This window comes from Calonectris borealis, chromosome 10 (genome assembly GCF_964195595.1).
Source record: "Calonectris borealis chromosome 10, bCalBor7.hap1.2, whole genome shotgun sequence".
In the NCBI taxonomy this organism is placed as follows: Eukaryota; Metazoa; Chordata; class Aves; order Procellariiformes; family Procellariidae; genus Calonectris; species Calonectris borealis.
The window spans coordinates 13,477,302-13,502,890 of NC_134321.1; the positions used below are offsets into that span (position 1 = coordinate 13,477,302).

Sequence of the window (25,589 nt, forward strand, 5' to 3'; positions counted from 1 at the left end):
TGTAGCAGCTTAATTCACTGGGTCTCTCTCCATGGTGCCATAGCACCAAAACAGAACATGCCATCCTGCCGCAGTAAAGAGATTTTAGAAGCGCTGTGAAAATTAGTCTGATGGTGTAGTTGCAATCTTTATTCATTTGGAGTCAGTAAGAGAGAGGGTTTTTAGGTTTGAAAACAGGATTGCTCCTCAGCCAAAAATATTTACAGATAAACCAGAAATCATTCATTAAATATCTCTGTCACTACTGTTTAGTTGCAGATGTAGAGAAAGGACTAGATAGATTATTTAAAGTACAAAAGCTAATTAGGGTTGGCTGACAGAGTACTGAATTTTACTTTGAAGAATGGGACAGGTTTTTACATGACTGAGATGGTAGAATGTGATCAAAACGTTATTAAATCCAAACCATCCAGCTTCCTTCCAGCTCTGCTTTTTTTTCCCCAGCAGTCTCTGCTGTCCAATCCATGTTTTTTTGGAGTGGAAAAATCATTAGCAATTTCCACAAACAGCACTTCAGCGCAAGGAAGGGACAAACCTCTAGAGCATATGGGGGTGAGGACAGAGGTTTTTAGTAGCTGGATTCCTTCCCCAAAAAGATGATGACTGAGCTTACACATTAGTTTTAGAAGTCAGAATTCTACAATTTAGCAGGGAAACTTTGTTATATTTGATACATAGCAATTAAGCCATGTAAATGTATTTTATATAAACATGCATGCTATGGCTCTGTGATCATTTTAGCTTCTCTAACCAGGAACTCTTAAAAGAAAACCTTGTAGGAAAGCAAAATGAATAACAGAGGTGCTTTTTACCTTTTTTTTAAATAAAATAAGGCAAAAAAAAAAAAGCACTTGCCAGTGTCTGCCTAATGTAATACTACTGAGATCCTCCCAGTGTGAGGAACCGATGACTTTCTGAGAAGGACTCATACTCATTAGTAGCTGTATGTTTGGTTCTTGTCAGAAAGCTTCTCATTTAGGAACATGGATTAAAATTTTTAATGAGCTAAAAGTATTAATTGAAAAGTTATCTTCTCCACTTTGCAGCTGCTAAAAAGAAAAAGGGTATTTAAAACGGGGCTTCTGTGACAAGTTACTATTTCTTCCCTTCTCACCCTACCCTAAGAATTATGCTTATTTAAGTAAGCGTACACAAAGTGTTTTAAATCACTAAAGGTTCTAATAAAGAATGTGAGGTTAGTCACTTTATAAAGCTTCTACATTTTTTTCCTAGTTCATCCATTTACATGGTTACATAGATTTGTATTTCAGTGTTACAAGGATCTTAATCTTTAAATCATTTATCCTCAGAGTGCTGTGAAGCAATCGAGTATCCATGCTTTACAAAACAAGGAAGCATACTTTGCGAACAAGAGACTAAGGCTAAGTTCATACTAAGTCTGTGCAGAGCAGGATTTCAAACCTTAATTATTAGGTTATTCTTTTCACTATCGTTCTGCTAACTTTCATTTTTATGTATGAATATTCATACACTTTTAGTTTGCAATTTTTTTTCTGATCCTGGGTGATCAAGAAAGTGGGGACAGAATGTAGTGAAAAAAAAGCTAACCATGATCGAAAGCAATTTTTATTTCATCTGCCTTAAGAAAACACAAAGAAAGGGTAAGTTACTCTGGAAGACAGGCTTTAAATAGGGCCAGGATAATTACTATTATGTATTTCTGCATTCTCCAAAGAAGTCTTCAGAAAATAAAAAACAAGACCTACAAAAGAGTAAACACCTTAAAAAGGTCCCATTACTATTTCTTTCCTTTGCTGTAGATCTATTTTTGTGTTGCCAATCCATTTTACTCATATTTGGCTTTGTTAATTCCAACTTATTTTGACTGGTTTTTTTAGGCATGTCAACACCCAGGGCAAACACTTGCAAGCTTCCAATATTCTTGAAATATTTTATTATAAAGCACTTCAGACAAACTTTGATTTAAAAAAAAAAAGTTCTCATCTGTAAAAGGAAACTATTTTAAAACAACATTCATAAAGAAAATAGACTGTTCTTAAGCATCAACTTCAGTTAGAGCTCTTCTGTAATGAAATCTAAAGACAAAACTGATGGGTCAAGAGCTATTCACTTCATATATATACTCATAAAAGGGAGACTAAGACGTTACACAGACATCACAGAGCATCTTATTGTTGATAATGAAATAGGAACACTTGATAGTTAGTTCTGGCCTGACAAAGCAGTCCAACATTTAAATATTTTTCAGTCCCAAAAGAGACAAACCATTAACATTTCTCATTCAATAATTAAGCCAGCCCTGGGTAAGGGTTAAAGCCACTTCAAAGCATTGAACATGATAAGCTCTTCATTTCATGTACTTCTCCTGTTGATCAGCCAAGATTTTTGCTGAGGATTTGGCATCATAGAAAAGTTCATTTATTTCTTCAATATGCTCTTTCTCAATGCTGTCTTTCCCATTAATCTTGGCAAGCAGGTTAGCTGGGGTCAGTAACTGCACAGCATACCTGTGATCAAACAGAGACGGATGAATAATTACAATTCAGTGCATCCCAGTGAACTGAATATATGTAGGGGTGGGAGATCTGTCAGGAAACGCACAGCTCTACCGGCAGCATAAAAAGTCTGCAAGACCCCCCAGCATGTACATTCCTTAAAGGAGGAAAGAGGAGGATTACCACTCTTTGTTAATGTTAGCACTGTTCTTAATAGACCACATTATTGTATCGGAGAGGGTTGTCTCACTTCCAAGAGTGAGTTATCCTACAGTCTTTTTAGACCCAGACATACTTAAGAGAAAAGCCATCTGCGTTCAACTTACCTTAAGGTTGTCTTGGTACCAATTTCCCCTAAATGGTTTAGAGCTTCTTCACTAATATTAATTCCTTCTGTCTGAGCACGAAGTTTTATGATCTGTTGGGATGAATAAGTAATTGAGGTACCAGCCCAAACAATTAGCATGCTATACTACTTAGCTTAGTATCTGGAAACTCTGTCAGGTTAGAGATGAGACATGCTATAAAACGAGATGGTGTGGACAGTTATCCTAGTGTAACTTACCACTAAACTAGAATTTGTAGAATTCTAAGTCTTTGAAAGGGAAATATAATGTTGAAAAACTGATTATCACAAAAGGTAGGTAAAGTAACATGTCTGGACTACAAACCCTTAATAATTCTGCACGGTTAGCAAAGTATATCAACTAATAAGGAGCAGAATATGAGAACTTATAAAAGAAAATGGAAAAAGTATGCAGGAAGTAAGGAACAACTGCAGTCTTGTGGACAGCTACAGCAGTTAGTTACTAAATTTTGCAGTGTATCATTGCCGCTATACAGCAGAGCCCTCCAAAAAGCCCTGCTGAAAGCTATGCCCTTTCCTTAGCAGCTCACAGCACACTTTTTATTCAATTGACAAGAAGATAGTAAATAAATCAAAAAGTTACTTTCTATGATTCACCTATTCCTGCAAGAGAAAAAAATCACTAGGAAGAATCTAATCTTTCAAGAACAGTCTCAGGCTTGTACCAGTTTGAAGATCTTTACGAAGTTGGAGAGCAAGATATCACCAATAAGCCTGAGCATATAAAGCTGTAACAAAAGTGGCACAAGTCTCTTGGTAGTCGGTATTACCAGCTGAGTGATAAGGGGCAGACTGGATAATGATGTTGTGTTGTAGTGCTGAGATAACTCTGGAACTGCAAGCCTCATATAATACAGGTATTTTTCACTTTGGCAGCTTTGTAAACAAGATATCAAGAAGCACTCGTTTAAATTAAAGCCATAAAAATGCGCTAGGGGAGTCAGGGTAGGGAACAGAGTGAAAGACAGGGGCTTGAAAGAGCAGGAATTTGTGCTAAGATATTAATACTGAATATTGGCAATGCTGCTGCAAATTGCAATTTCAAATTGAAGATTTTTTTCAACCTTTTAGATCACTCAAACATCATTTTCTACTCATTCAAATACTGCTACTTTACTCTTCCCTTTCTAGAAACAAGGTATCTTGAATGCCACATCTTTAACAACTTTTTAAAATAACTTCTTATCTAGCAACTTGGCAGAACCTTACTGAAGGATCGGGGTCCAAGCCTTTAGCCCAGCAAATACATATATAAATAAGTTGCTATGAAATAGGAAAAGAAATGTTTATCAGGTAAAATACCTGAGGAACAAAAAGCGCCAGTTATAATCTCTACTGTCTAACAGAAGGCACATATGCAAAAAAGTTTGGTTACAACAATACCTGACTAGAATATGCATAAAAGTTAATTTTCTCCCTATTCTGGTTGCACTAAGGCAACTGTGGGTCTTGCTCTCAGAGCAGAGCTACACAATGGGATTTCTACTTTATCAACACAAACGAGAAATATTTTGAACTGGTTAGGAACAAACTTTCAGTAGATAAATGGAGAATTCTTGTGCTGATAAACAAATCAATTGTGAAAGACCAAGGCAAAGAGTCTCACACAGAAACATCAGCAGTGAAAACTTCTTCCTAGCATGAAAGAAAAATGGGAGAAAAAAATAGAAAAATAAATGTATGGACATCTTATTTTTAAACCCCCTCAATTGTATTTAGTTAGAAACCAAAGTTAAGTGTAATAACTCCTCCTCTTCTCCCAAGAGAAGTCATTCAAAAGCCTTCATTTAAGGGAAGATGAGATTATCTGACTATGGGAACATGATTTATGGGACATAATGTCTGGACTCTATTTTTAGCTTTAGGAAACGCTACTGTAAACAATTCCTTTCCCTCCCCCCTGGGGAGAGTGGAAATCACAGCACTTACCCAGCTCTTCTGAAAATCAACAGTTCAGAAATGAGCTCTTTAACAGTGTATTATCTGCATGATAATGTAGCACACTAGGCAGGTATTATATATAACAACCTTAACAAAAAGTAACTCAGAGTACATACTCCTACTACCCTAACGAGACAAAATTCACATACAGTATGGGGACGTCCAGGCAACATCTCCAGACTGAGTAAAAGTCAGGCTTTAAAATTTGTTTTGTATACAGACAAAACATAATCATATTATTCAATCACTGGGCTGCTTCTACTGTAATCTATACCATAATGCTTTAAAGTGTCCTCTTAGGTACAAAAAAATCATCCTGAGAATGGCTCACAACAGCCATATGTGAAAAGCTCCGCAAACCAAGTGAAATGAAGCTTTGCCTCTACGTTTATATTCGATAAATGCCTCGGCTTCACCTTGGCACTTATCCAGCAGCAGGAGACTATTATCTCATGACAACGCTCTCCTCCATTGACACTATCTCTTAAATAATACAAAGAATTGACATGATAAACCGTAATGTCTTCTGCATTGTGTCACTTCACAGCATTGAGACGCTAATGAGGGGGATCTTTGACACGATGCATCATAATGGCACCCAAGCATTATAATCAATACACAATACATTGTGATGGCCCCACAGGAAAAGTTTCAGGCGTTCAGAAGCATATCTCTGCAACACTTACTGTGCTTACATTTCCAAACTTGACTAGGAGCATGAAAATCCTCCTAGTTTCAGGAGACAGCCCTAGTAGGTTAAAGCTATAGTACAGGCACAGAGGCAAAAATGCAGTGCATGAAGTTGCATTCCTCAATCCCTCTCATCTCTTACATGGAGGAACAGCCTGAGATCTGGGACCTAAAGTCCCAAAATGTGACACTTCATCTCATACCAACTGAAAAAGCATTACCTGCTGGAACCTGCAAACTCTATGGAAAGTACATCTGTGCAAGACGAAAGGTCAGCTAACAATTCCTGCTATTTCATGCAAGTGAGATGTCACTTTCAGCTCTAGACATTCTTACCAATACAACTCATCAGTGGGTAGAAATCAGACAGAGAAATTGCATGCACAGTTTTAACCAGCTTACTGTAAATGATTACTAAAGCAGCATGCATTTACAAAGTGGTAAGCTTTCTGGCACAAACCCTGGTGACCACGAAGTGTCAAACAGCTCTATAGTAACAGAATATACAGAGACATAGCAGTTATCCTGATAGACTAAAACTCCAGGGACTTTTTAGAATTTCTCTTAAAATGCTGTGCATACCTGCTTCATTTCTTGGGGTGTATACAGCATGGTTCGGATAATCATCACTCTATCCAGCAGGTCCAGTGGTATTCCATGAGGAGACACTACATCCTCTGTGCCTCTAAAGGAGAAACCAAACAGAAAGATCAGATACTATTCTGAGTTCAGTACGTTGATTTTACTAAAAACAGTGGTAAGTGACTACACATCTACTAGTTTACAATTCTTGTGTCTTCCCATAGGGACACACTTCCCAGATAGATAGGAAACATTCTAGTCTGAAGTTCATACTGGACAGCCTGAGGGAAACAAATACTATTTCTGGAGCTCTAAAACACGCCACTCAAAAATACTTGGAGGTGGTGCTTTCCTTCATGTTTCCCTGCATTGTATCTTACAGTCTTATCTAATATTCCAAAGTATCTTCCAGCAAGGAACAAATCATTCTTACTAAGTTGTTTAGCAGTATCAGTAGAAATTGTATACGCCATCATCCATTTGGAGAACATCCCCTCTCACTGAATAAGCCATTACTCTGTTCAATCCTTCCTCCAGTCCTTCCTGTGAATATTGCAGTGGTTTACATTCCATGCTTGCAATCCAGCAAATTGAGAAGTGGAGGTCTGTACATGAAGGATAGAGCAGGATCTAGACCCCAACCATTTTATTTGTTTGACGTACAACACCTAACAGCAAAGGCTACAGACACATCTGCTCTTGGTTTTCCAAGACCACCACAATTTGTTGTGAAGTCAAGAGTGAAAGATATCCAGATTTCATGAGATCTATAGAGATTGCAGGTAAAAACGGTAATGTTCTGGTAGAGAACCACATTTCTAAGTTCAGTGCTAGTATTCAGGCACTACAGCTTCGGCCATGGTCCTCCTCAGGAAATGAATCAAAATGCCCTGCAATCATCTGCTGTACTCTTGAGTAGATGGTGTTCTCTCCTCCGAACAGATTCCTTCTCTGATGAAGTTACAGAATCAACTATACTATACAACTAATTTTTCCCCGACCCTTTTAAGAGCCATCAGCAGGCAAATCAGAGCATTGCTAACTACTTGAGATAGTAGTAAGAGCTTGCTTTTAAGGACTTAATTTAGCAATATTAGATACAACTATTCTATGGAAATCTTCCTTTCTTAAATCACAGTTTTTTCATAACAAGATCTGCAGCAAATTCACGCTGACAGATCTCTATTTGCTCTACTTTTACAAGACAGCCTTTTTATGCCTTTGCAAAAAGAGCGCTGCAATGTCCACCTTAAACATTTTTGAAGGGCTTATCACCTTAACTTCTAAGCAATGCAAGCGGAGAAAGATTAATACCAGATGAGCCACTAAGAGGGAAAGGAAGAGCTGGTTACTCAGCTGAATTAAATCAATTTAAAGAGTTGCAATCATTGCTAATGACAGCTTGTTTAGACATAATCAGACCTAGACCACAAATTAGCAGTAGAACTTAAGGAAGAATCTGAAAGAGGAGAGTACTTTTACTGAACATGCAAAGAATGCATTGTGTGGGTGCAAAATATTGAAGTGGAGGCACGAACTGGAGTGGAGATGAAAAACAAGTTAGTTGGAAAGACCGAATGAATCACAAAAATCCAGACCAACATAGCAGAAAATAACGAAGGGTAAGAAGAGGCTGAACTATGACATGCTTTGAGAGTAAGAACAGGAAGCTTAAGGCTGATGCAATGAGGATAGCAAACAGCAAAATGATCCAGAAGAAGCAGGAAACTATGATATTAGAAGTTTGTACCCCTGGTGCTTCTGATGTCCCTAACGTGCAAGCAACAGATGTGTTGAGGTATCTAATGAGAAAGGTAATTGTTACCTTTGTTACCCATGGTTGGGGTCTAGATCCTGCTCTATCGTTCATGCACAGACCTCCACTTCTCAATTTGCTGGATTGCAAGCATGGAATAATAACCACTGCAGTATTCACTGGAAGGACTGGGAGAAGGATCGAACAGACTAATGGCTTATTCAGCAAGAGGGGATGTTCTCCAAATGGATGATAGTTTTGTTACCCAGGAAATAAGACAATTCAGAAGCTGTTAGAGAAAGAGGGATGTGTCAGTGGAAATAAAAGGAGGAATTCCATTCTGCTTTAACTCAGTCAGGCTGGCATTAAATGCCTGTCCCATCATGAAGCTCACAAGCAGTTCTTGAGCACTAATGCAGCTTGTAACCCAGGGATTATCACAGATGTCAGTACCAGAGACAAAAGCCTTCAAAGATTATAACTCTGCTGATACAGCTATTTCCAAGTTTTATGGACCAATGCAAACTGGAAAATTCAACTTTAGGCATCATACCTGATAACGCAGTTTCCTCGATTGGAAGCAAAGATGACAATGGGGGAAATAGAAGATTCCAGTGCTCGGTGCAGGTATGTGAAACATTCAATATCCAGCATGTGAACTTCATCTACAAAGAGTACACCTGGGACTAGCTCTGCGATGCCTTGATCGATGTATTTATTTACCACCTTATTTATCTCTCCTCGAAGTTTGTCTGAGAACAAAAAGAAACTGTTAGTTGTTCTGCTAGTGAACTCTAGGTCTGTATGAAAGACTTAAAGCAAGTAAAATTCTCCTTGAGTTTTTTCCATGGTTTGCTATCTTACCGCCACAATCTCTGTGACACTAAAATTCTGTGGCATTCCTATTGTATTGGGGAGACATCTGTGCAACAAAATATTTCTAAACTGAGCTTCTGGCACTTAACTGGGATAGTCTGTCCCCTCATGTGGCTTGTGAAAAACTATGATTTTTGTGGGTTTGGGGAGTTTGGCAGGGGAGAAGTCAGTCAAATTTCAGTTTAAAATGTGAAACTTAACAAAGTTTCCAAGCGTGGTTGAAAAGAACATCACTGAAAGAATAAAATATTGCTACTGTATTTCAACAAAGAAGTTGTGTTTAACAAAAAAAAAAATAGGGCTATATAAATTTCTGTGAACATATGGATCTCAAAGCTACGCAAGATGTTACATCGGTAAATCTGACATTAGAATAAGCAAAGTGACCTCTGGAACAGACGAAATACTTCAAAAGACCGCCATTCATGTTAGGTATTGAAACAGACTTTGATCTAAATTTAGATAGTCACTTACTGAAACATCATTTCTTTCAAAGCAAAAAGGAGAATAGATCTTTCTGTAGATGGTTTTTTTCTCCAATGATCTGTAGGTAGGAGGAGCAGCCGTGCACTTAGAGCATCAAGTCAACAGACAGCTGCTATAGGTGTCTTAAGCAAACCAAGGTTAGAGTCTTTAGAAGCCATTTTTTTACTCCACAGAAATTCAGTATGGTTGCCTCACATAAGCATGCATCTAACAACGTTTTTTAGATTTTTTGTTGTTGTTGTTGTTCAGTTTGGCTCTTTGTCAAAGTGTGAACCCCACACTCTCTGGCAGGAGTGTTTTAAGAAAGGGGAATGGCACTAGCATTCTAACCTCTTTCTCCCCAGGAAGATAGGTGCAGAGTAGAGTGTATATTTTATCACTCTATGTGTGAACCAGTAACATGTTGTACTGTTTCCAGCCATTGCAATTCTAGCAGCTGTATCACTGCTTTTTGAAATCTGAGTATTTATAAATAAATATTACATGGGCATTCATTTACAGATGGTACATGAATAACCCTATTTTTAATCCTTTTCTAACTGGTAAACATATAGGTTATATTGGTCTAAAAATACCATATGGGATTCATACCAGTAATTTCAGTTTTCTTAGGCTTCATCAATTGTCCCATCATAGAAAGGATATCTTGCCCACCCTAGGAAAAGAAAGTTACAGATCAGCTATGAGATCTCATAGCAAACACATACCATGAGAATTTTATAAATCAGGAATTGGTTGAAGAAGTTGTTTCCTGCAGTTAACTTGCTACTTCATGTCAGCAATGGTTGATAATCGGTCAAAGGTTAGGTCACTTCATTGCAGCAGTATTCTAAACATAATCATTTAGCTACCTCCTCACCCTTTCTTTAGCCTCGTTCATTTGGAGAACATAAAAAACCGAAATGAGATATCCTCTCTTAAAAAAATTGTCACAGAGAAGCTCATAAGGACTAAAATTGTCAGGGAACACAGAGACTTGGATTGCCTGTGTGCACAGTAAGTGTTCAACCTGTAAACACAGGAACAATTATGCTGAGTTTTAAGAGTTTCAAACACCTTAATTTTTATCATGTAAAAGATTTTGTTGAAAAAAGGATGTTTATTTTGAAATGGAGAAGGTTAAGCGCTTGTAGTATACTGTAGGGATGCCAGCCTTTAAACAAGATACTGTATTGTTAGTGGCTTTTGTTTATGTCATAGATGGAATTCCCTCAATATTGGGTTTATGTCAAGATACAGCAAAGAGTAGTTCTCCTATTTTCAGTTTTTTGCTGCAGTATGTTCAGAGCTCTACTGAAAGTCACAAGGAAATTTAACAAGAGGTTACGAAAAATTTCTGAAGGAAGCAGGGACAACAACAGAATCTGCAGCAGTCAAAAATACATAGTGACCTTTTATCATAGTGCTTGCAGTTTCCATTTCATGGCCACAAAACCATAAACAGAGCAGAATAAATTAATCTGTATTCAGAACTTTCGATAAATAAAATGATGCAGATCTGGCTGCTGCTACCTCACATCTGGAGGCAACTTTCCTTCTGGAGAGAAAGTAATAATCTCTTTTCTTGGTCAAGAGGAGCAGCCCACACTGTTCTTTTTCTGCAGGGGATGGGGCACAGTGGTGGAGAGAAGGGAAGAGCTAGGTCTAGATTATGCATTAACTGTGAAGGCAGCGGATCCCAAATATCCATGTAGAAGCTCCACTATGGCTGTAAAGCTGTTCTCTGTAATGTTAGGAAATATACTCTCATAAATATTCCATGACCAGGTGCATGATTCCTAACCTAGCAACTGCCTCTTTAACTTGTATGGCAGGGCCACTGAGGTAGCCAACTGCAGCATGCCCTCCCTCCAGAGTGGAGAAGTTGACTGGCCTTCACGGTGTAACACCTACTGCTTTTCCTACAGTGGAATGTTTGAGGGTGATTTAGGACAGCTCAACTTTCTACATCTCCTTGATTATTCTAATAACCATCACATCTATCCAAATAATTTTTCTGTAAAGACTTCATCTGTGGAGTCAGATACCTGAGGTCGAGCATTAGCCACATCCAAGTCATGCAAGGTGACATCCTGAATAATTTCCTTTTTCTTGTGCACATCACCCTTTGGCAAGGGAACATACTCTTCAGCTTCAAGGTCAAATTCTGTAGCATAGATATCACACCTGCCTTGCCTCTGAGAAAAAGCAAAGAGGAGAAACCCAGGTATAGAATTAGTTTCAGTGCCAAAACCTTGAGTGACACAAACTTGATAAAGATAAAGGGCTTGGTTCGCAATTCCAGTCCTGACAAGCTTCAGCTGACAATCCAGACATCCCACTCCCTGCTTAGCAACAGGCATACCCTATCTACTGATCAAAGCTCAAAAACTCTATTGAAAAACACCTGATATTTTCAGTGGTAAGAATATTCCACTCATCTCTCCCCTTCTTTTAACCGTATGCAATTCTTGCTAAAGGACAAATCCAGCAGATTAACTAGAGATTGGGAGAACTGTTCAAGACTCCTTTGTAGGTGGGTGATTTATTATATGATACAAAATATTATGCTCATCCATTAAACAGCAAGTATCGCTGTACACTACTTTTTAAATCAGATATGAAAAGAATGCTAACTAATGCAGTATTCCCTTCTACATGTATATATCTTGTGGAGAAAATACCAGAGTGATAAAAGAAAGATTAAATACACTGCACATGTCAGCCTGAAAATTACTAAAGTTGCTTGGTTTTTCCCCCCTTCCCTTAAAGATGTCTTGATCTTACAGAAAAGAAAACTCATCCAGACAGCATCAGTGATAGCTTCCTTGCCAGATGACCTTAATTGTAAACCAGATGACCACGTTCTTTCAGTGCAAGAGAGAATTTTCTCTCCAGATAAGGAAAACACTGGACTCTCTTTAAAACTTCCATGTAACCATTTCATGTCAGTTAAGGTTAATAAATCAGAGAGCCTTCTGACAAAGGCAGAGAAAGGTCTGCAAGAATACATACACCTGCACAAAAGTGCAGAACTTTTACCTTGACGGCTCCACTGTTTGCTTCAATATAAATAACGTCACCAGTTTCCACTCGCTCCTTCTGCAAGCTTTCAAATATGCTTGGGTCCAGCTGGAGACAAGCAAACATCACAGTTGGTCAAAACAGTTCCATATTGTTATGGTAATCGAGGAAGAGAAATTTAGTCTAAAGCTCACTCCCACCAGACAAAATTAAACTGCAACTCCCCCCAACAATACCTCTAAGATTTTATAAAGCTGTAACACTTGGAGTACTGATAGAGAATAAATCTGAAACACAATGCACAGAACTTATTTTCTTACCAAAAAAAAAAAAAAAAAATTCTATCTGAAGGAAGTGACAGCAAGTGCCAGAAACATAATGATAATGATACCAGTTACTATCACAAAGTATGCCTTTGTGTAATGTGACAATATATCTATACCTAGGATGCAGCGCTTCTCTTGCTTTCTAACAAAACTCTTCTGAAAATTCTGGCTATAGCACTGGATTATGCTACCTGATTTCTTGGACCTATATCGTCTGTAGAGCTGCGTGAGGGAGAGTGAATGTGGAATATGTTAGATGCTTTTGTTTCTCTCAGTACATGTTTATTCACTTTTGTTCTGCATTTTCTTGTTTTCAGAGTGAACAAATGCAAGATGATACTTAACAACAGAGAGAGCTTTCAGTCCTCTCGTACTCTAACTGACAGGGAAATTGAACAACAGGGACAGAGACTTGTACAAGAAAGCAAAGGGAAAGTGGGTCTGAGCTGGCAACATACCAGCTCAATTTCCAGTTCAAATCAAATATTCACTAGAGCATACCTCCCCATGTAGAAAGAAGGGATGTGACAGCAAGAACAATTTATACCAAAGCAGGCAAGATTTCCCCAAACCACCCTCAAAAATGCAGTTGAGAATCAGGAAACAAAACCAAACAAGACCTTTCTCGTATGTTTGTTATGAACATGAATTTATAGCCAGAGTCAGTGTGAGCGTATCACAGACTGAGACAGATCATAGTTCAGATTCCCAACTCAGCCCATTTTTCTGTGGTACTAGTAATGCTGCAAAACTGCATCAGGATCTCTTCCTGCTTAAAGTCTCCTCTAACTGACTGAAGACAAACAAGTGTGTGCTGCCAAACAGAAAAATAACAGGGGCTGCTAACTGAGCGATGGGTTTATCCCCAATTTCAGTTAGTAGGAGACAAGACTAGCGTCTAAATATTCGACACAAAGCAGACAAACATACATGCTCAGGAGTAGGATAAAGTTGTCTAGCAAAAGAAAACAGCCTCCTGGCATCCCCACTCTACAGAGATGGGGATCAAGAGCTTGAAATGGAAATAAGTGCTAAAAATAAAAGATGCAGACCTAAATACTTAAGGAAATTTTTGAGACTCTACCATACGTACCTTCAACTGTTTGGTTCCTTTTGCAGTTTTGAGTCCTATAATTACGTGGCTGATGGTTTTGCCATACCCTCCCATAGGATTTTCAGTCTCACATGGAGTTAGTTCTGTGACTTCTCCTTCATAAACCTCCTTGGTCTCTTTAATCCTCAACCCTGCAAGAAATTGTTTAGAATAGTTTCAGTACACAAATCAATGGCCATATACACTCAGGAGTCTGCTGCATTATTGCCAACAGAATGTAACATATTATTAGGCTGCATTATATTTAATGGTAATCTTTTACTTTCAAAAGTAGAAAGATCAATTATTGTTCTCTTCTTCAATATTGAGAATATTCATCCTGTGTCATCACAGTGAAAGTTCAGCCCAAGTTCTGACCTGCAAAGCAGTTTATTAAACTCTAAGAAATTATTTTCTTTCTGTCCGTTACTATCAGTTCTTGAAGCAAATGTCAGTATCCTCTCTCTTTTCCCTCCCCCAAGGAGGGGATTTGCTTGTTTTGTTCCCCTACGTTAAAGTCAGAAAAACAGTTCATCTTCTGAAGCTAAAAGAGCAGTGACACTAATATAACTGCGAGTTTTACACAATTTTTGTACCATCAGAAAAGCCCTGCAAAGTAAGGAAAAAGGCAGGAGAAAAAAAGTAACTTCACTTTAAATTTTAGCAACTGAGTTAAAAATAACATGAATTGATTAACAGGTATTGTGTTAGAACCTCATAAAATTAAGAAAAGGTTAATGTATCATTTAAAATACATTTCAAGTCATTAGCAAAAGGTGAGCTAGATAAAATTTAGCAGAATCTGCTATAATGCAAATTTAAAACTATTTCAAAATAGCTGAAATAGTTGGTTTTCAGACAGTTGTGCCATCATCAGAATATCTGGGTATCTTCTATTCTAGTCACAACTATTGTAATTAACTAAGTGATCTTAAATTAATGAATAATATAGAGCTGAAGAGTTTTATGGTTAGACTGTTCCAAAGAAAAACCACTATCATCACCACCACCATTGCAATTACGCAGACGTTCTAGCTACATAAAAGTTCAAAGAACCCACATCTGAAGAGACTCTATAAAGTATTTTATGAGACACACATGCCATACCAAAAATAATGAATGGGCTGTAACAAGATATAAGGAAGTCATCCTGCCCCGTCTGAGGCTATTAGGACTTTATAAAACTTTCCTTGTTCCATAACTTTTCATTTTGCTTTGAAATAGATCAGACACTTCACCAGCAATCTTGAGTTGCTGATAGGGAAATATAAAGAACTGACAAATATGAGTCTGTCTCCCTCTACTGGACCCAAATTAAGACTAGGATTTGAAATGTGAGAAATTGGTTAATTGTGGATAACATGATAATTTCTTCGTAAGAAATGTTTGCTTTCTCTTATTTAGCACTACATAAAAAGTTCTATATAAAGTTAATTTCAGTAATTTTTTAAAATGTTTTTCAGGTATGCCAAAACATCAGATGAAAAATTAACGAACCTTTGAGTTATAAAACTGACCTAGACACGGCTGCATCATGTGAAGCAATATGGGAACTGCCGGTGCTGAGAAGTGGACATTCACAGGTTTGTTTTTCTTTTTTGTTTTGTTTTTAAGCTTTCAGCACGAGCTCTATTCTGCTCTGAAAATCTGGAAGCCCATTTGTGTTTGGGGTGTATTTTGTATGCTGCTAAAGCACACCTTCCAGTTTCATTTCATCTGAAAAGAATCCAATTCAGAGTCTGCTCCACAATGCAAACCAAAGCTGAGTCAGCAAGGACAATCTAGAGATTTGCTTTAAAAGCATGCCTCTAATCTAAACTAATGTGCTCATATAGATGTGTCTATAGAAAATATTTACAGATGAACATGATCTGAACAAAGGTAATCAATGCTTTGAATTTGCTGCTGATTATCCTTTGTTTTCAAATGAATCTGCATGTGTCAACTACGAACTTCATTCTCTGAAGAGCTCTTTAACAGAGACATTTCCTACTTACAAATCAGAGGCACGAGTCTAAGAAGGCAATTGTGAGCTATTTCATGTTTTGGTTCAATAGCACTATATGGAGTAAAATAGTGCTTGTTTGATTTACTGGCAGTTACAACTTGGAGTCACAGGTAACAGATATGCTATTTAAGTGGCTATTCCAGTAGTTATTTTTACTGCAACTGAGCTCTAATATTAGCTACTGTCATCATTCTTGCCAGCTGCTAATAAGCTCTATACAGGATTAATCTCTCTCAGATGAAGTTTTTTTAACCCGTACAAGAATTCCACCTTCCACTATGTCCTTTTATGTTTTTAGGTATTACAAATTCTCTACTATACCCCAAGCAGTACTTGGCCATGAGACTATGTCAAGTCTGTTATTAAAAGACTCCCAACAATAAAAATTCTGTTAACTCGGAGTCATCCCAGTTTCTTATACTGTGATGGGTCCAAACCAGTCAGACTCTGTTGTTTCCAAGGAAAAAAAAAGAAGAAAAAAAAAAAAACTAAAAAGTTGGTATTAACATCACTGATCATTTTTATTAATTGAGGTGGCTAAACCTTCTGAAAGTAAAATGCACAATATGAGCAATAGATGGTGTGTACAGAACCTGCTAATAAGGAATCATACAATGCCCCCCTCCTACCCCCGACACCCCCCCCCCCCAAAAAAAAAAAAAAGCTAAATGAATACTTTAGGTACTGGTTGACATGTGAGCCGCAGCTTCTCTTGCACCCAGTCACAGCTGACATTGTACTGTGCATACAAAACAATTTTTTTAAAAACGCACCCTTGTAAATTTTTTATTTACCAGGCGGGGAAGGGAAAACATAACTGAGATTTAAACATGATTGAAAAATGTTCCATTATGAGAAATGGTAGTTACTAGTCCTTTAAAATATTTCAGAGGTTTTTTTTGTTCCACTGATAAAAATATTCAATAAAGGTTGTGTTATGAAAATGCGACATGGAATTCAACAGAAAGGAATAAAAGAAGTTCCATCTTTCATTAACACCAATATTTGTTTAGAAGTGTCTCTCTACTGACATTCAGGGAATGCAGGGAACTAACAATGTAGCTGGCTGTTAAACCTTAGAGAGTTAAAATACTACTGTCTCTAGAAATGACAACGTGGATGGCATAAGTTTCATCTGTTGGTTCAGGTTTCCAAATCTCTGACAGGGAACTTCATCACATCAAGGAAATATTGCAGACTACTCAGTCTCTGGCTTACCTCCCCCAGGCCCTGCCAGATTCACGGTAACTAGAAGACCAGAGGCTACTGAGAGTTGCTTTCTTATAAAAGTCAATGGAATACTTTTGTTTCATTGCAGAACTGAGAGACTTCTTCACCTCACTGCCACCAAATACTTAGATGAAGTCCAAGGGGAGACATGGTACGGAAACCAGGAAAATTAACTGTTCATATGTTCAGTACTGAAATCAGTTAGGCTATCTTTAGCCAATCCTCATACAAACAATGGCCACTTCTAACTGCATTTATCAGCTGTCAGCAGCGATCATCTAAGAGATTTTAGATACTCACTGAGGTTGTCTTGCAAATTTAACCAATTACATCAAGCTTGTAAAAGCGCTCTAGAATTGAGGAAGACATTAAGTTAAAGTATTTATTTTGTTGGCATGGAACTTTCTTTGTGCTCGCTGGAATACTAAGGCTAACACTGCCATTTGGGAGTCCCTGATTAAGACTGTTTGCTTAGTAGAGTGAAATCACTAAAACAAAAAAGGAGAGAGCATTTTTCTGTCTACAAGTACTTCTGCTAAGGTAAAAAACTAAAAATAATTTTTCTTTCAGCTTTATTCAGTCACAGGCAAAACCAGGAGATGAACCTGGAGGATGAGAGGAGAATCTGGGCAAGTAGAATAATACAACAATTAAATTATGGTTTATAAATAGAAAACCTGACTCTACTAAGTGTGGAAGAGACTCACTAAATTAAGATCAGCACCGAAAAAAAGAACATACAATAATCTGAAAACCACCATGACCACTGAAAAGTTTTTCCTTTTTAGATGACTGGGAAAAAGCAAAACAAGTATCATGCAAATACTTAATTCTTCTGTTTTTCTGAAACTTACCAATTGCACGTCGGAAGTTTTCCATCAGAACTTCTGTTTTCTTGATCTCAGTGGAATAGACCTCACTTCCAACCATAGGACAAAAGGGAACTTTACTTCCCAGTTCCTGAGCAATAGCTAAAGCCAAAGCAGTCTTAAAAAAACCAAACCAAAACAAAAACAGAACCCACACATTAATTTTTATGAGAATTAACAAAGGATTCTTTTTGCACAAAGTTAACTTTCCTCATCATGTCACCTTCCATATATCAACTACCAATTTAATATTAAGACTATTCTGTCTGGCATATATTTCTCACATTCAACAACCCTCCTCCTCCCAAAACAAGTTAAACACATAAAAAGTGACTTTTATTGAAGACTTATAAAACACCTTAAAGAAACAATACTGGGCATTTGAATTTGACATCTGATACAAATGCAAAAAGCTTTAAATAGCATGGGAAAAAAATAAACAAAGCAAAGACTATTTAGGCTTTTAATATAAAATTAACTTCTAAGACTCTTCTTCAGACACCGTATCACCCATGTGTTTGGTAACCTACGAGAGGTGGTTTCACACTAACGATGCCTGAACACACCACTGGGTACTGCCAAGGTTGATGACATGGCAAAAATCAAAATATAATGCAGGAAACCACGTCAATACATTGATAAAAAAAATTCCAGTAGATGAAAACACTACGTAACCACTACCTTAAAATGGTTTTGACAACAAATTAAAATAAAATAGATTTAGGAATACTTTATTTCAGACCAAAAAAGAAAAATAATACCTTGCCAGTTCCAGGAGGTCCTGCCAACAGCACGGCTCTGCCAGCCATTTTCTTGCTTTTGATTAGTTCCACTATAACCCCACAAGCCTATAAGTTAAATAAGTATTTACACTGTTAACACAAGTATTGCTATAATCTCTTGTTCCAATATTACTAAAAGTGTTTAGAAATATTAAGTTTTGTGAGCCCACTAAAAATAAAGAGGATTTCAATTTCATGCACTCAAAAAGGGATCAGAAAAACCTACTTCCTACAAACATTTCATCTGACACAGACATTAAAAAAAAAAAAAATCACAGACAACAAAACTCAACCTAAGGGCACAGACTCCTTTCCCGCTCCTGGAGTTGCATGCATATATAAACGTTTAAAAATAAAGCAGGAGATGAATCTTTGACTTTCAGAACGACAGATCCCCCGCCCGGGGCCAGACACCGGACTGAAACGGAAGCTCCAATGCCCGCTTGCACCAAATCTCTTGACTTTCGGTAGGTTTCGTTGCCTTTGATACCCCAATTTCTACGCCTAAAACCCGGGAGACAGTCACCTGCCCTTGCCGCCAGCTAATGTAAAAAAGTAGCGCCGTAAGGAAAAGCTTTGATTACCCCCATCGCTTCTCACACAGCAGCAGAATACACGGAGGAGCCCAGGCAAAGACTTTCACTCACTAACGGGACTTATAAAGACACCCAGCCCCCCCTCCCGGGGCCCCTGAGGCTTCCACCTCAACCGGGGTGGAGGCTGCAGAGCCCCAGGGGAGCCTCGGCCGGGCCCTGCCGCCCCCCGCTCACCTCCCGCGCGTTCTCCTGCCCCACGAGCCCGGCCCCCGCCGGCTTGGCGGTGCCGCTCTCGTCCAGCCCCAGCCCCTTGACATGGCTGTGGGCGGCGATGCGCTGCGTCTTCGAGGTGCTCTTCACCTCCTCGATCTTCATCGCGGGGCAGAACCGTTCCCAACCGCCCGCGCTCGCCACACGCGGCCCGCGCGTTACCAAGGCTCCCGGCGCGCGGCCGCCTCCGCCCGCCCCACCGCGCCATTGGCCCTTGTGGCGGCGCTCTCGACATTTTATTGGACGTGGCACATGTCTGTCACCGACAGAGGGTGCATTTTTTTAGGGTCCGTCCACCCATTTCCGTGTGCCACGCCTCTAGAGGGCCCGGCCGGGTGCAGGCACTGCGGAGGAGTTGGGCCGGGTGGAAGGAATCGGCTCGCCTTGCCTTTGTGGGAAGGCGAGCACCGGGCCTCCTGGAGGGGCAAAGCGGCTTCTCGCTCGGCCGGCTTCTCTACATCTACATGAACACCCTCCGCCTTCATTGAATCGGGTTTGGGGTTGGAGCCGGTGTGCTTCTCCCCGTTGCCGGGGCAGAGGGAGCCCTGGGTGTCTCCTGGCCCGGGGTGGTGCTGAGCGCCCCTCTCCCCGCCCGGGGCAGCCGGGCTGCTGGGGCCGCCTGGCAGTGGGCCAGGAACCGTGAGCAATGCTTTCTGAAAAGCTCTGCTGGGTTTAGCTTATAAAAGTAAGTTGAGGCTTTCCAAGGGTGTTTTCTAGATCTCTGTTAAAGAAAGAGCGAGCGCGATCTCCTACCTGCTCAGTGTTGCTCACAAACTTCTGGCCTTCAGTGTAACTGCAAAATAATTCTATTCCCTGTGTCCAAAGCCTTTATGTAAGCATCTGAGGCTTTAACATACGCTGTTTCTACAGCATATGTTCCTCCCGAGCTTTGACCTACTGAAATGAGGAAAAATATTCCATCTTCTCAGCTGGTAGTTTCACGGCCTCACGGACCTTACCCTCGTTTCCTCAGGTCTGTGACCCTACGGCTTTTAGGCTGTTACAGCTCCTAACGGCGGTTCAGCTGTAATTCTGCTGCACCTTTTCTGTAGTGTTTAAATGCTTGAGGGGGAGATCACTCACAGTGAAATTTTAGATGGGATCTGGGAACATGCAGTTCCAGTGACTTCTTGTTTGTAGATATTGGGATTACTCCCCAAAAAAGAGGAGACTCTCTTCCCATGAATATATAGTTTTCCGCGTTTGGTTATATAACTATGGCTGTGTCTGCGATGTTCAAGGCCAATGGATTAACGTGGTACGACGCAGGACTGCCGTCGGTGCAAGGGGATGGTGCCACCTCGGCTATCCCATGAGCTGCCAGGGAGAATTGCAAAAGCAGTCCTGTGGTGGTACAAGCTAGGAGGGTGGCTTTTAGGAAGGATGGGAGTTATGGTTCAATTTGCAGAAGCCCAGTGAACAATATATATACACAATTCATTCCCTTTTTGTCTAAGAGCTTCCATTAGTTTCGTTATAAATGTCATTCAGCAGAGAAAAACTTTGCTATTTGTTGCTTTCTTTTTTCTGTTAATTGTTCTGTCAGTTTATATTTACATAATCTAGTTTAAAATTGTAATTACGATATAATTGCACACATATGTAGTTCAACACCTTTGTAAGGGTATCCTATTATACAACTGTTTAGCTAAGAATTTTTGAATCTAACAAATATAAGCTATCCTTTAAATAATTTTAAAAGCGTTTATACTATTGGACTCTATACATCCTCTCAGGGTCATATTAGTCACAGAATACAAATGCCTAATACGTACTGAACTGCAGACTTCTTTCTTTGTAAAAGAGCAAATATACAACTTTGATTTCTCCAGTGCATTAAACTGCCACAAGTGTTGTGGGAAAGTCTGGTCAGAGTTCAAGTTTCTGCCGGTTCTGGAGGAATAATTAGCAAGTCTTCTAAGAGCTCTGAAGGCAGTGATGCTGTTAACAAGAGGTCCAGGCTAGGTATGACCCCCCTTTTAAGAAGGGCTAGCAATGGGTGAAATACATAGTCTTTTGTTAACTTAGGCCGAAATCTGTCCATACGCTCCATGTTATCTTGTTTGATGTTACAGCTAGGCCTATTTTTGAGATTATGGCATTTCAAAGACTATTTAATAATATTTGCTTATTTCTTTATGATGAAATTCAATATATAGGCATGTAGATGGCAGGAATAGAGAATTGCTGTTAACCTTCATTATAACTTAGAAGAAGGATAGAAATATTCCATGTATGTAAAAACCAGATATGCTACATAAGGTTCTTTAACTTTAGAAATACTAATTCAATTAGAGATTTTTCCTGATAAAAGTGGGTAACAAACAGACGTGTGAATTGCTTGCCTACAGCAATATGATGCCTCAAAAATAGAATTGGAGTAGAACCTAAAACTTCAGTCTGCTAGTGACCATTGCTGTTCGGGAATAAAATCTCCTGCCATGATGAAGGTACAATTTTAGTACTGACCAGCAGAAATTGTTACGAAAATGGTTTGGGTTTGTATTTGCAGTAGAAGAGGATATTTCAATATAAAAAAGAACCAGTAAACAATTGTTTGCTTGATACATGTGAAGCTGGCTTCTGCCTCTTACTTGCTCAAGTTAGTATCACTTAACAGGGTTTACAATCATCCGTAAGCTATGAGTGGTTTGGCACATCTCATTGTATTGATTGTTTTACTCATTCCATATGTTCTTTGAGCATCATACTGAAATTGCAGTTAAAGAGGGAGAGAAGAGTGCGTTTGGGTGAGGGAAAATAAACAATAATCCTTTAGACCACACAGGATTAATTGTTTATTCCGCAGAAAGAGCAGAGTACAAGTGGAACTACTGGAAAGTTTAGAATCAAACTTAAATAGCTTAAATGATCTTTTCTAATTGATGTCTGATGTGTTATGATGCATCAGTATGAGGAAATACTGAACCTCAACCTTAACATGATTTTTGTGATTTTTGAATAGTTAACACATTGGAGGGGGAGGGTAAAGTCGTTTTGTTGCAAAGCATGAGTCACCTTTCTCCTTTGTCCATGCTACCAGATGGAACATAAGTAGGTTGTTTGACCATTCTGCCCATCTCATATTATAGATGCTTTGAGTATAATTTAATATTTCACTAGCCAGTTAACCAGAAAAAATAACACCTGTCACTAACAGTCTGAACTGTTATTCCCCAGGTTTAATCAACTCATTTTACCAACGTTTCTTTTGCCCCCCTGTTTGAGGTCTCCTATTTGGCACAGACGTCATGCGATACCCGATGTGGGAGCTGGAGACTTGAGAGCTGTTTTCCTAGACTAAATGTTTGAGGTTACAGGACGTGGCCTAGTTTCACATAAGCTTTCAAATTTCAGTGGGACATGCTGAATCCTGAAACTGTCAAATAGTGTATTATTTTTGGAGTGAGAGAGAGTACGTGTGTGTGAGTGTGTGAATGACCTTTACATTTTTAGCCTATCCCAAAAGTCTGACTTCCTGCCCTTTCTCCCATGAGTCCATAAACTTTAGCAATTAAAGAGAACACTTTTTAAGGAAGAAATGCAGTATAGGAGAGAACAACTGGGAAGGGGAGTTGTGTATTAAGGAGAAAACACGGAAAACAGCTAAATGCTATAAACTGCTTGCTTCATGAGGGATATAGAAAAATCTGGAGAAGTTGGGATTCTTTCATTTCGCCATGTTCCCCTCTCCATCTTAGTAATATCAAGACCTCTGTGTGTGGGGGTTTGTTCTGTTTTGTTTTCTGCAAAAGAAGCTGAAAGGTTTTTCCTACTCTTCATCAAAGCAATAGGGGTGATGAATCTTAACGAATGCTTAATTTCCAAATCTGTAATTAATTCTAAAACTTTGTAAGGTAACAGAATGGACCTCTCTAAACACTGAATAAAAGTGCTTATGTGTCTATTTATCAAATTTCTCCTCCTTGATATTGGTGATGTAAGTGTATTCATTTCACAGGTAGCATGTGCACCCTGATCTCGCAAAGAGCTGTGCCTTCAAGTGGTATGTTGCAAAATCAGATCCACAGACTCTGAAATCCTGGAGACAGAGGTATGTTCTGAGCAGTAACAACAACACTGTAGACATTGTAGCAAATGTAGGTGTTTTTTTCCTTCCGGCTACACAAGCACAACTGCCTTCCTTATCTAGAGAGTTGCAAGTCTTTTCTGTGTGTAAAGGAAGAAAACTAAGAACAAACCCACATTTCTACCTGACACCCCTCTTCTTGCAGGTCACTCATGAGTATAAGGTTATAAAAGAAATGCCACCATTTTTGTGAGAGCAGTGGAATTAAATCCATTTTCCTATGGATTTTTATCTTCCTTCCTCACACCTCTTTAGCAAAAAGAACTCTCTTTTTTTCATCCCATGAGTTCTATCCAGTATCCCTTTAGTTATTGTCTGGGCAAAATGCAGCTCTGTTTCATTGGTAAGTTGGCAGTCCAAGCAAAACGGGTCACACCTGAGCTCTTGCTGTAGCCTCTTACACTGTGGGCCGTTGAAATGGACACCTCCTTTACCTCATTGCCAGTTTTCACAAGAGTTGTAGAAACTTTTAGACCTCTATATTTTGTAAAAGCTTCTTGAAAATGGCAGTTATTTTAGATGTTTTGGGAGGGCTTCTGGATAATGCCTCTTCTGGTTAGGAATCAGACCCTTTTCCACTTCTTCCTTCTGAACTCATCTAATAATTAATGCTAAAAAAAAGAATTAAATGGTAGGTAATATGATACAGGGATATCTGTGTGGTTTATAACTGTGTAGGACCTCTTCTTATGGGAATAGATGTATACTTTTCCTTCACTTTGCAAGTATGTATTGATATAACAGATTGAGACATTCAGGGCAATGGAGTGTGCATGAGCCTTATGATTTAACAGGAAACTATTCAAAGCCTGGGAACTTGGTCTGAAAAGTGACATTATGCTTAATTTGGCTCCCATGACAGAGCTCCCATCAAGCTGAACTCTTCTGCTCAGGAAGCTGATTAACCAGACTGGCTCAGTGCATTGGCAGTACTCCTCGTGAGTTCATTTCTTTCCTTTAGGGAGACAGTTGTCTCTCAAGTGGCACTGAGTGCCACTGGTGACTGCTGGTTTTTTTCCCCTGTCACTGAGTCACTGATTCTGTCATCTTGACTTCTGTGTGTTTGGGAAGGAGGGGTGATTTGTACCCAGCTTTAAAGCTCTGCCAACTCTTTCATATTGAAAGTGTTGTTATATGAAACAACTTTCTTTGGGGGGGCGGGAGGGCGGGGGACGCCTGGAGTTTGGAGTCAAAGCCTAAAAATTAAATCCATGATGCTGACAATAACCTTAGGCAAGTCATCTTACACTTCTGGCTCATTCATTAGTTATTCAGACGTGAATGCTAAATACTATTAGCAATATATATTACTGCATAGGAAAAGAAAAAAAGCAACAGCGCTGCTCTCAAAGGAAAAAATCTGTAGAATATAGTGCAAGTGTAGTCTACTTGGACACGTATGGGAAGTCCATAACACAGTATTGTTTTCTTGGCTTGTAAACAGCTGTTACCATTTGAAGAGGTACTTAGGACTACTTAGTAGTCACTATTGAAAATGCAGAGCACATGTGTTAAGCTTTATCATGTGATGCATTTGGCCCTGTGTGCCTCCTGGGTTATCAGTAAAGCCAAGTGACTTAAACCAGTGAAATGTGCTCCTGCCCTTAGCCTCTCAAACGCTCTCAGGCCTCTCCAATGCTCATCTACCTGTTGTTTTTAGGTTTGGGGGTTTTTGGGGGGTTTTGGGTTGGTTTGCAGGAGAGCTGTTCATCGCTGTTAATAATCTTGATTATTCTTAATCCCTTAAAGGTATGATAGACAACATAAATATACTTTTACAGGAAAATGCATTATGCAAACCCAGAAATTGGTGATTAAGCATAAGGAGAGCAAATGATCCACATCTTGACCTGCCTTTTCATGTGAATTTGCAATGTCTATGCGACTTTGAAACCAAATCTCAGAGCTATACTTCCAGCCACACCAGGGTGGGGGTACCCATGCAGGCAGAATGAAGGTGTGCTGTGACAGTGGGCGGGCTGAACTAAGCAGCCCTGCAGTGGCTAATTAGTGTGGGCAACATGAGAGCAAAGTGCCGGTGCTCCAGGGGCAGTCACAATAACCCCTGCCCCAGGGGCTCTCTGCAGCCAGTGCTCTTGGCTCCTTCCTCCTGCAATTAGGCCTGGCCCTGACGAGCCCCAGGCACACACCTGGGGGGGCACCAGCTGTTAGGTGTGTGGCCATTGAAGTAAGCTGCTTTAATTGCC

At 39.3% G+C, this 25,589-nt stretch overlaps 1 protein-coding gene across 1 annotated transcript; it reads right to left on the reverse strand.

The window, feature by feature from the left end:
* Window positions 1-1,898: 1,898 nt before the first annotated feature.
* RUVBL1 (RuvB like AAA ATPase 1) lies at window positions 1,899-19,486 on the reverse strand. The gene is made up of 11 exons (XM_075158923.1): window positions 19,257-19,486; window positions 18,466-18,552; window positions 17,690-17,822; window positions 13,598-13,749; window positions 12,197-12,286; window positions 11,203-11,352; window positions 9,767-9,830; window positions 8,367-8,565; window positions 6,058-6,160; window positions 2,804-2,895; window positions 1,899-2,489 (listed from the first exon to the last, which is right to left on the reverse strand). Exons 1-11 carry the CDS (start codon window positions 19,395-19,397, stop codon window positions 2,330-2,332), a joined length of 1,371 nt encoding a protein of 456 aa, XP_075015024.1. The 5' UTR covers window positions 19,398-19,486; the 3' UTR covers window positions 1,899-2,329.
* Between the last annotated feature and the right edge of the window lie 6,103 nt (window positions 19,487-25,589).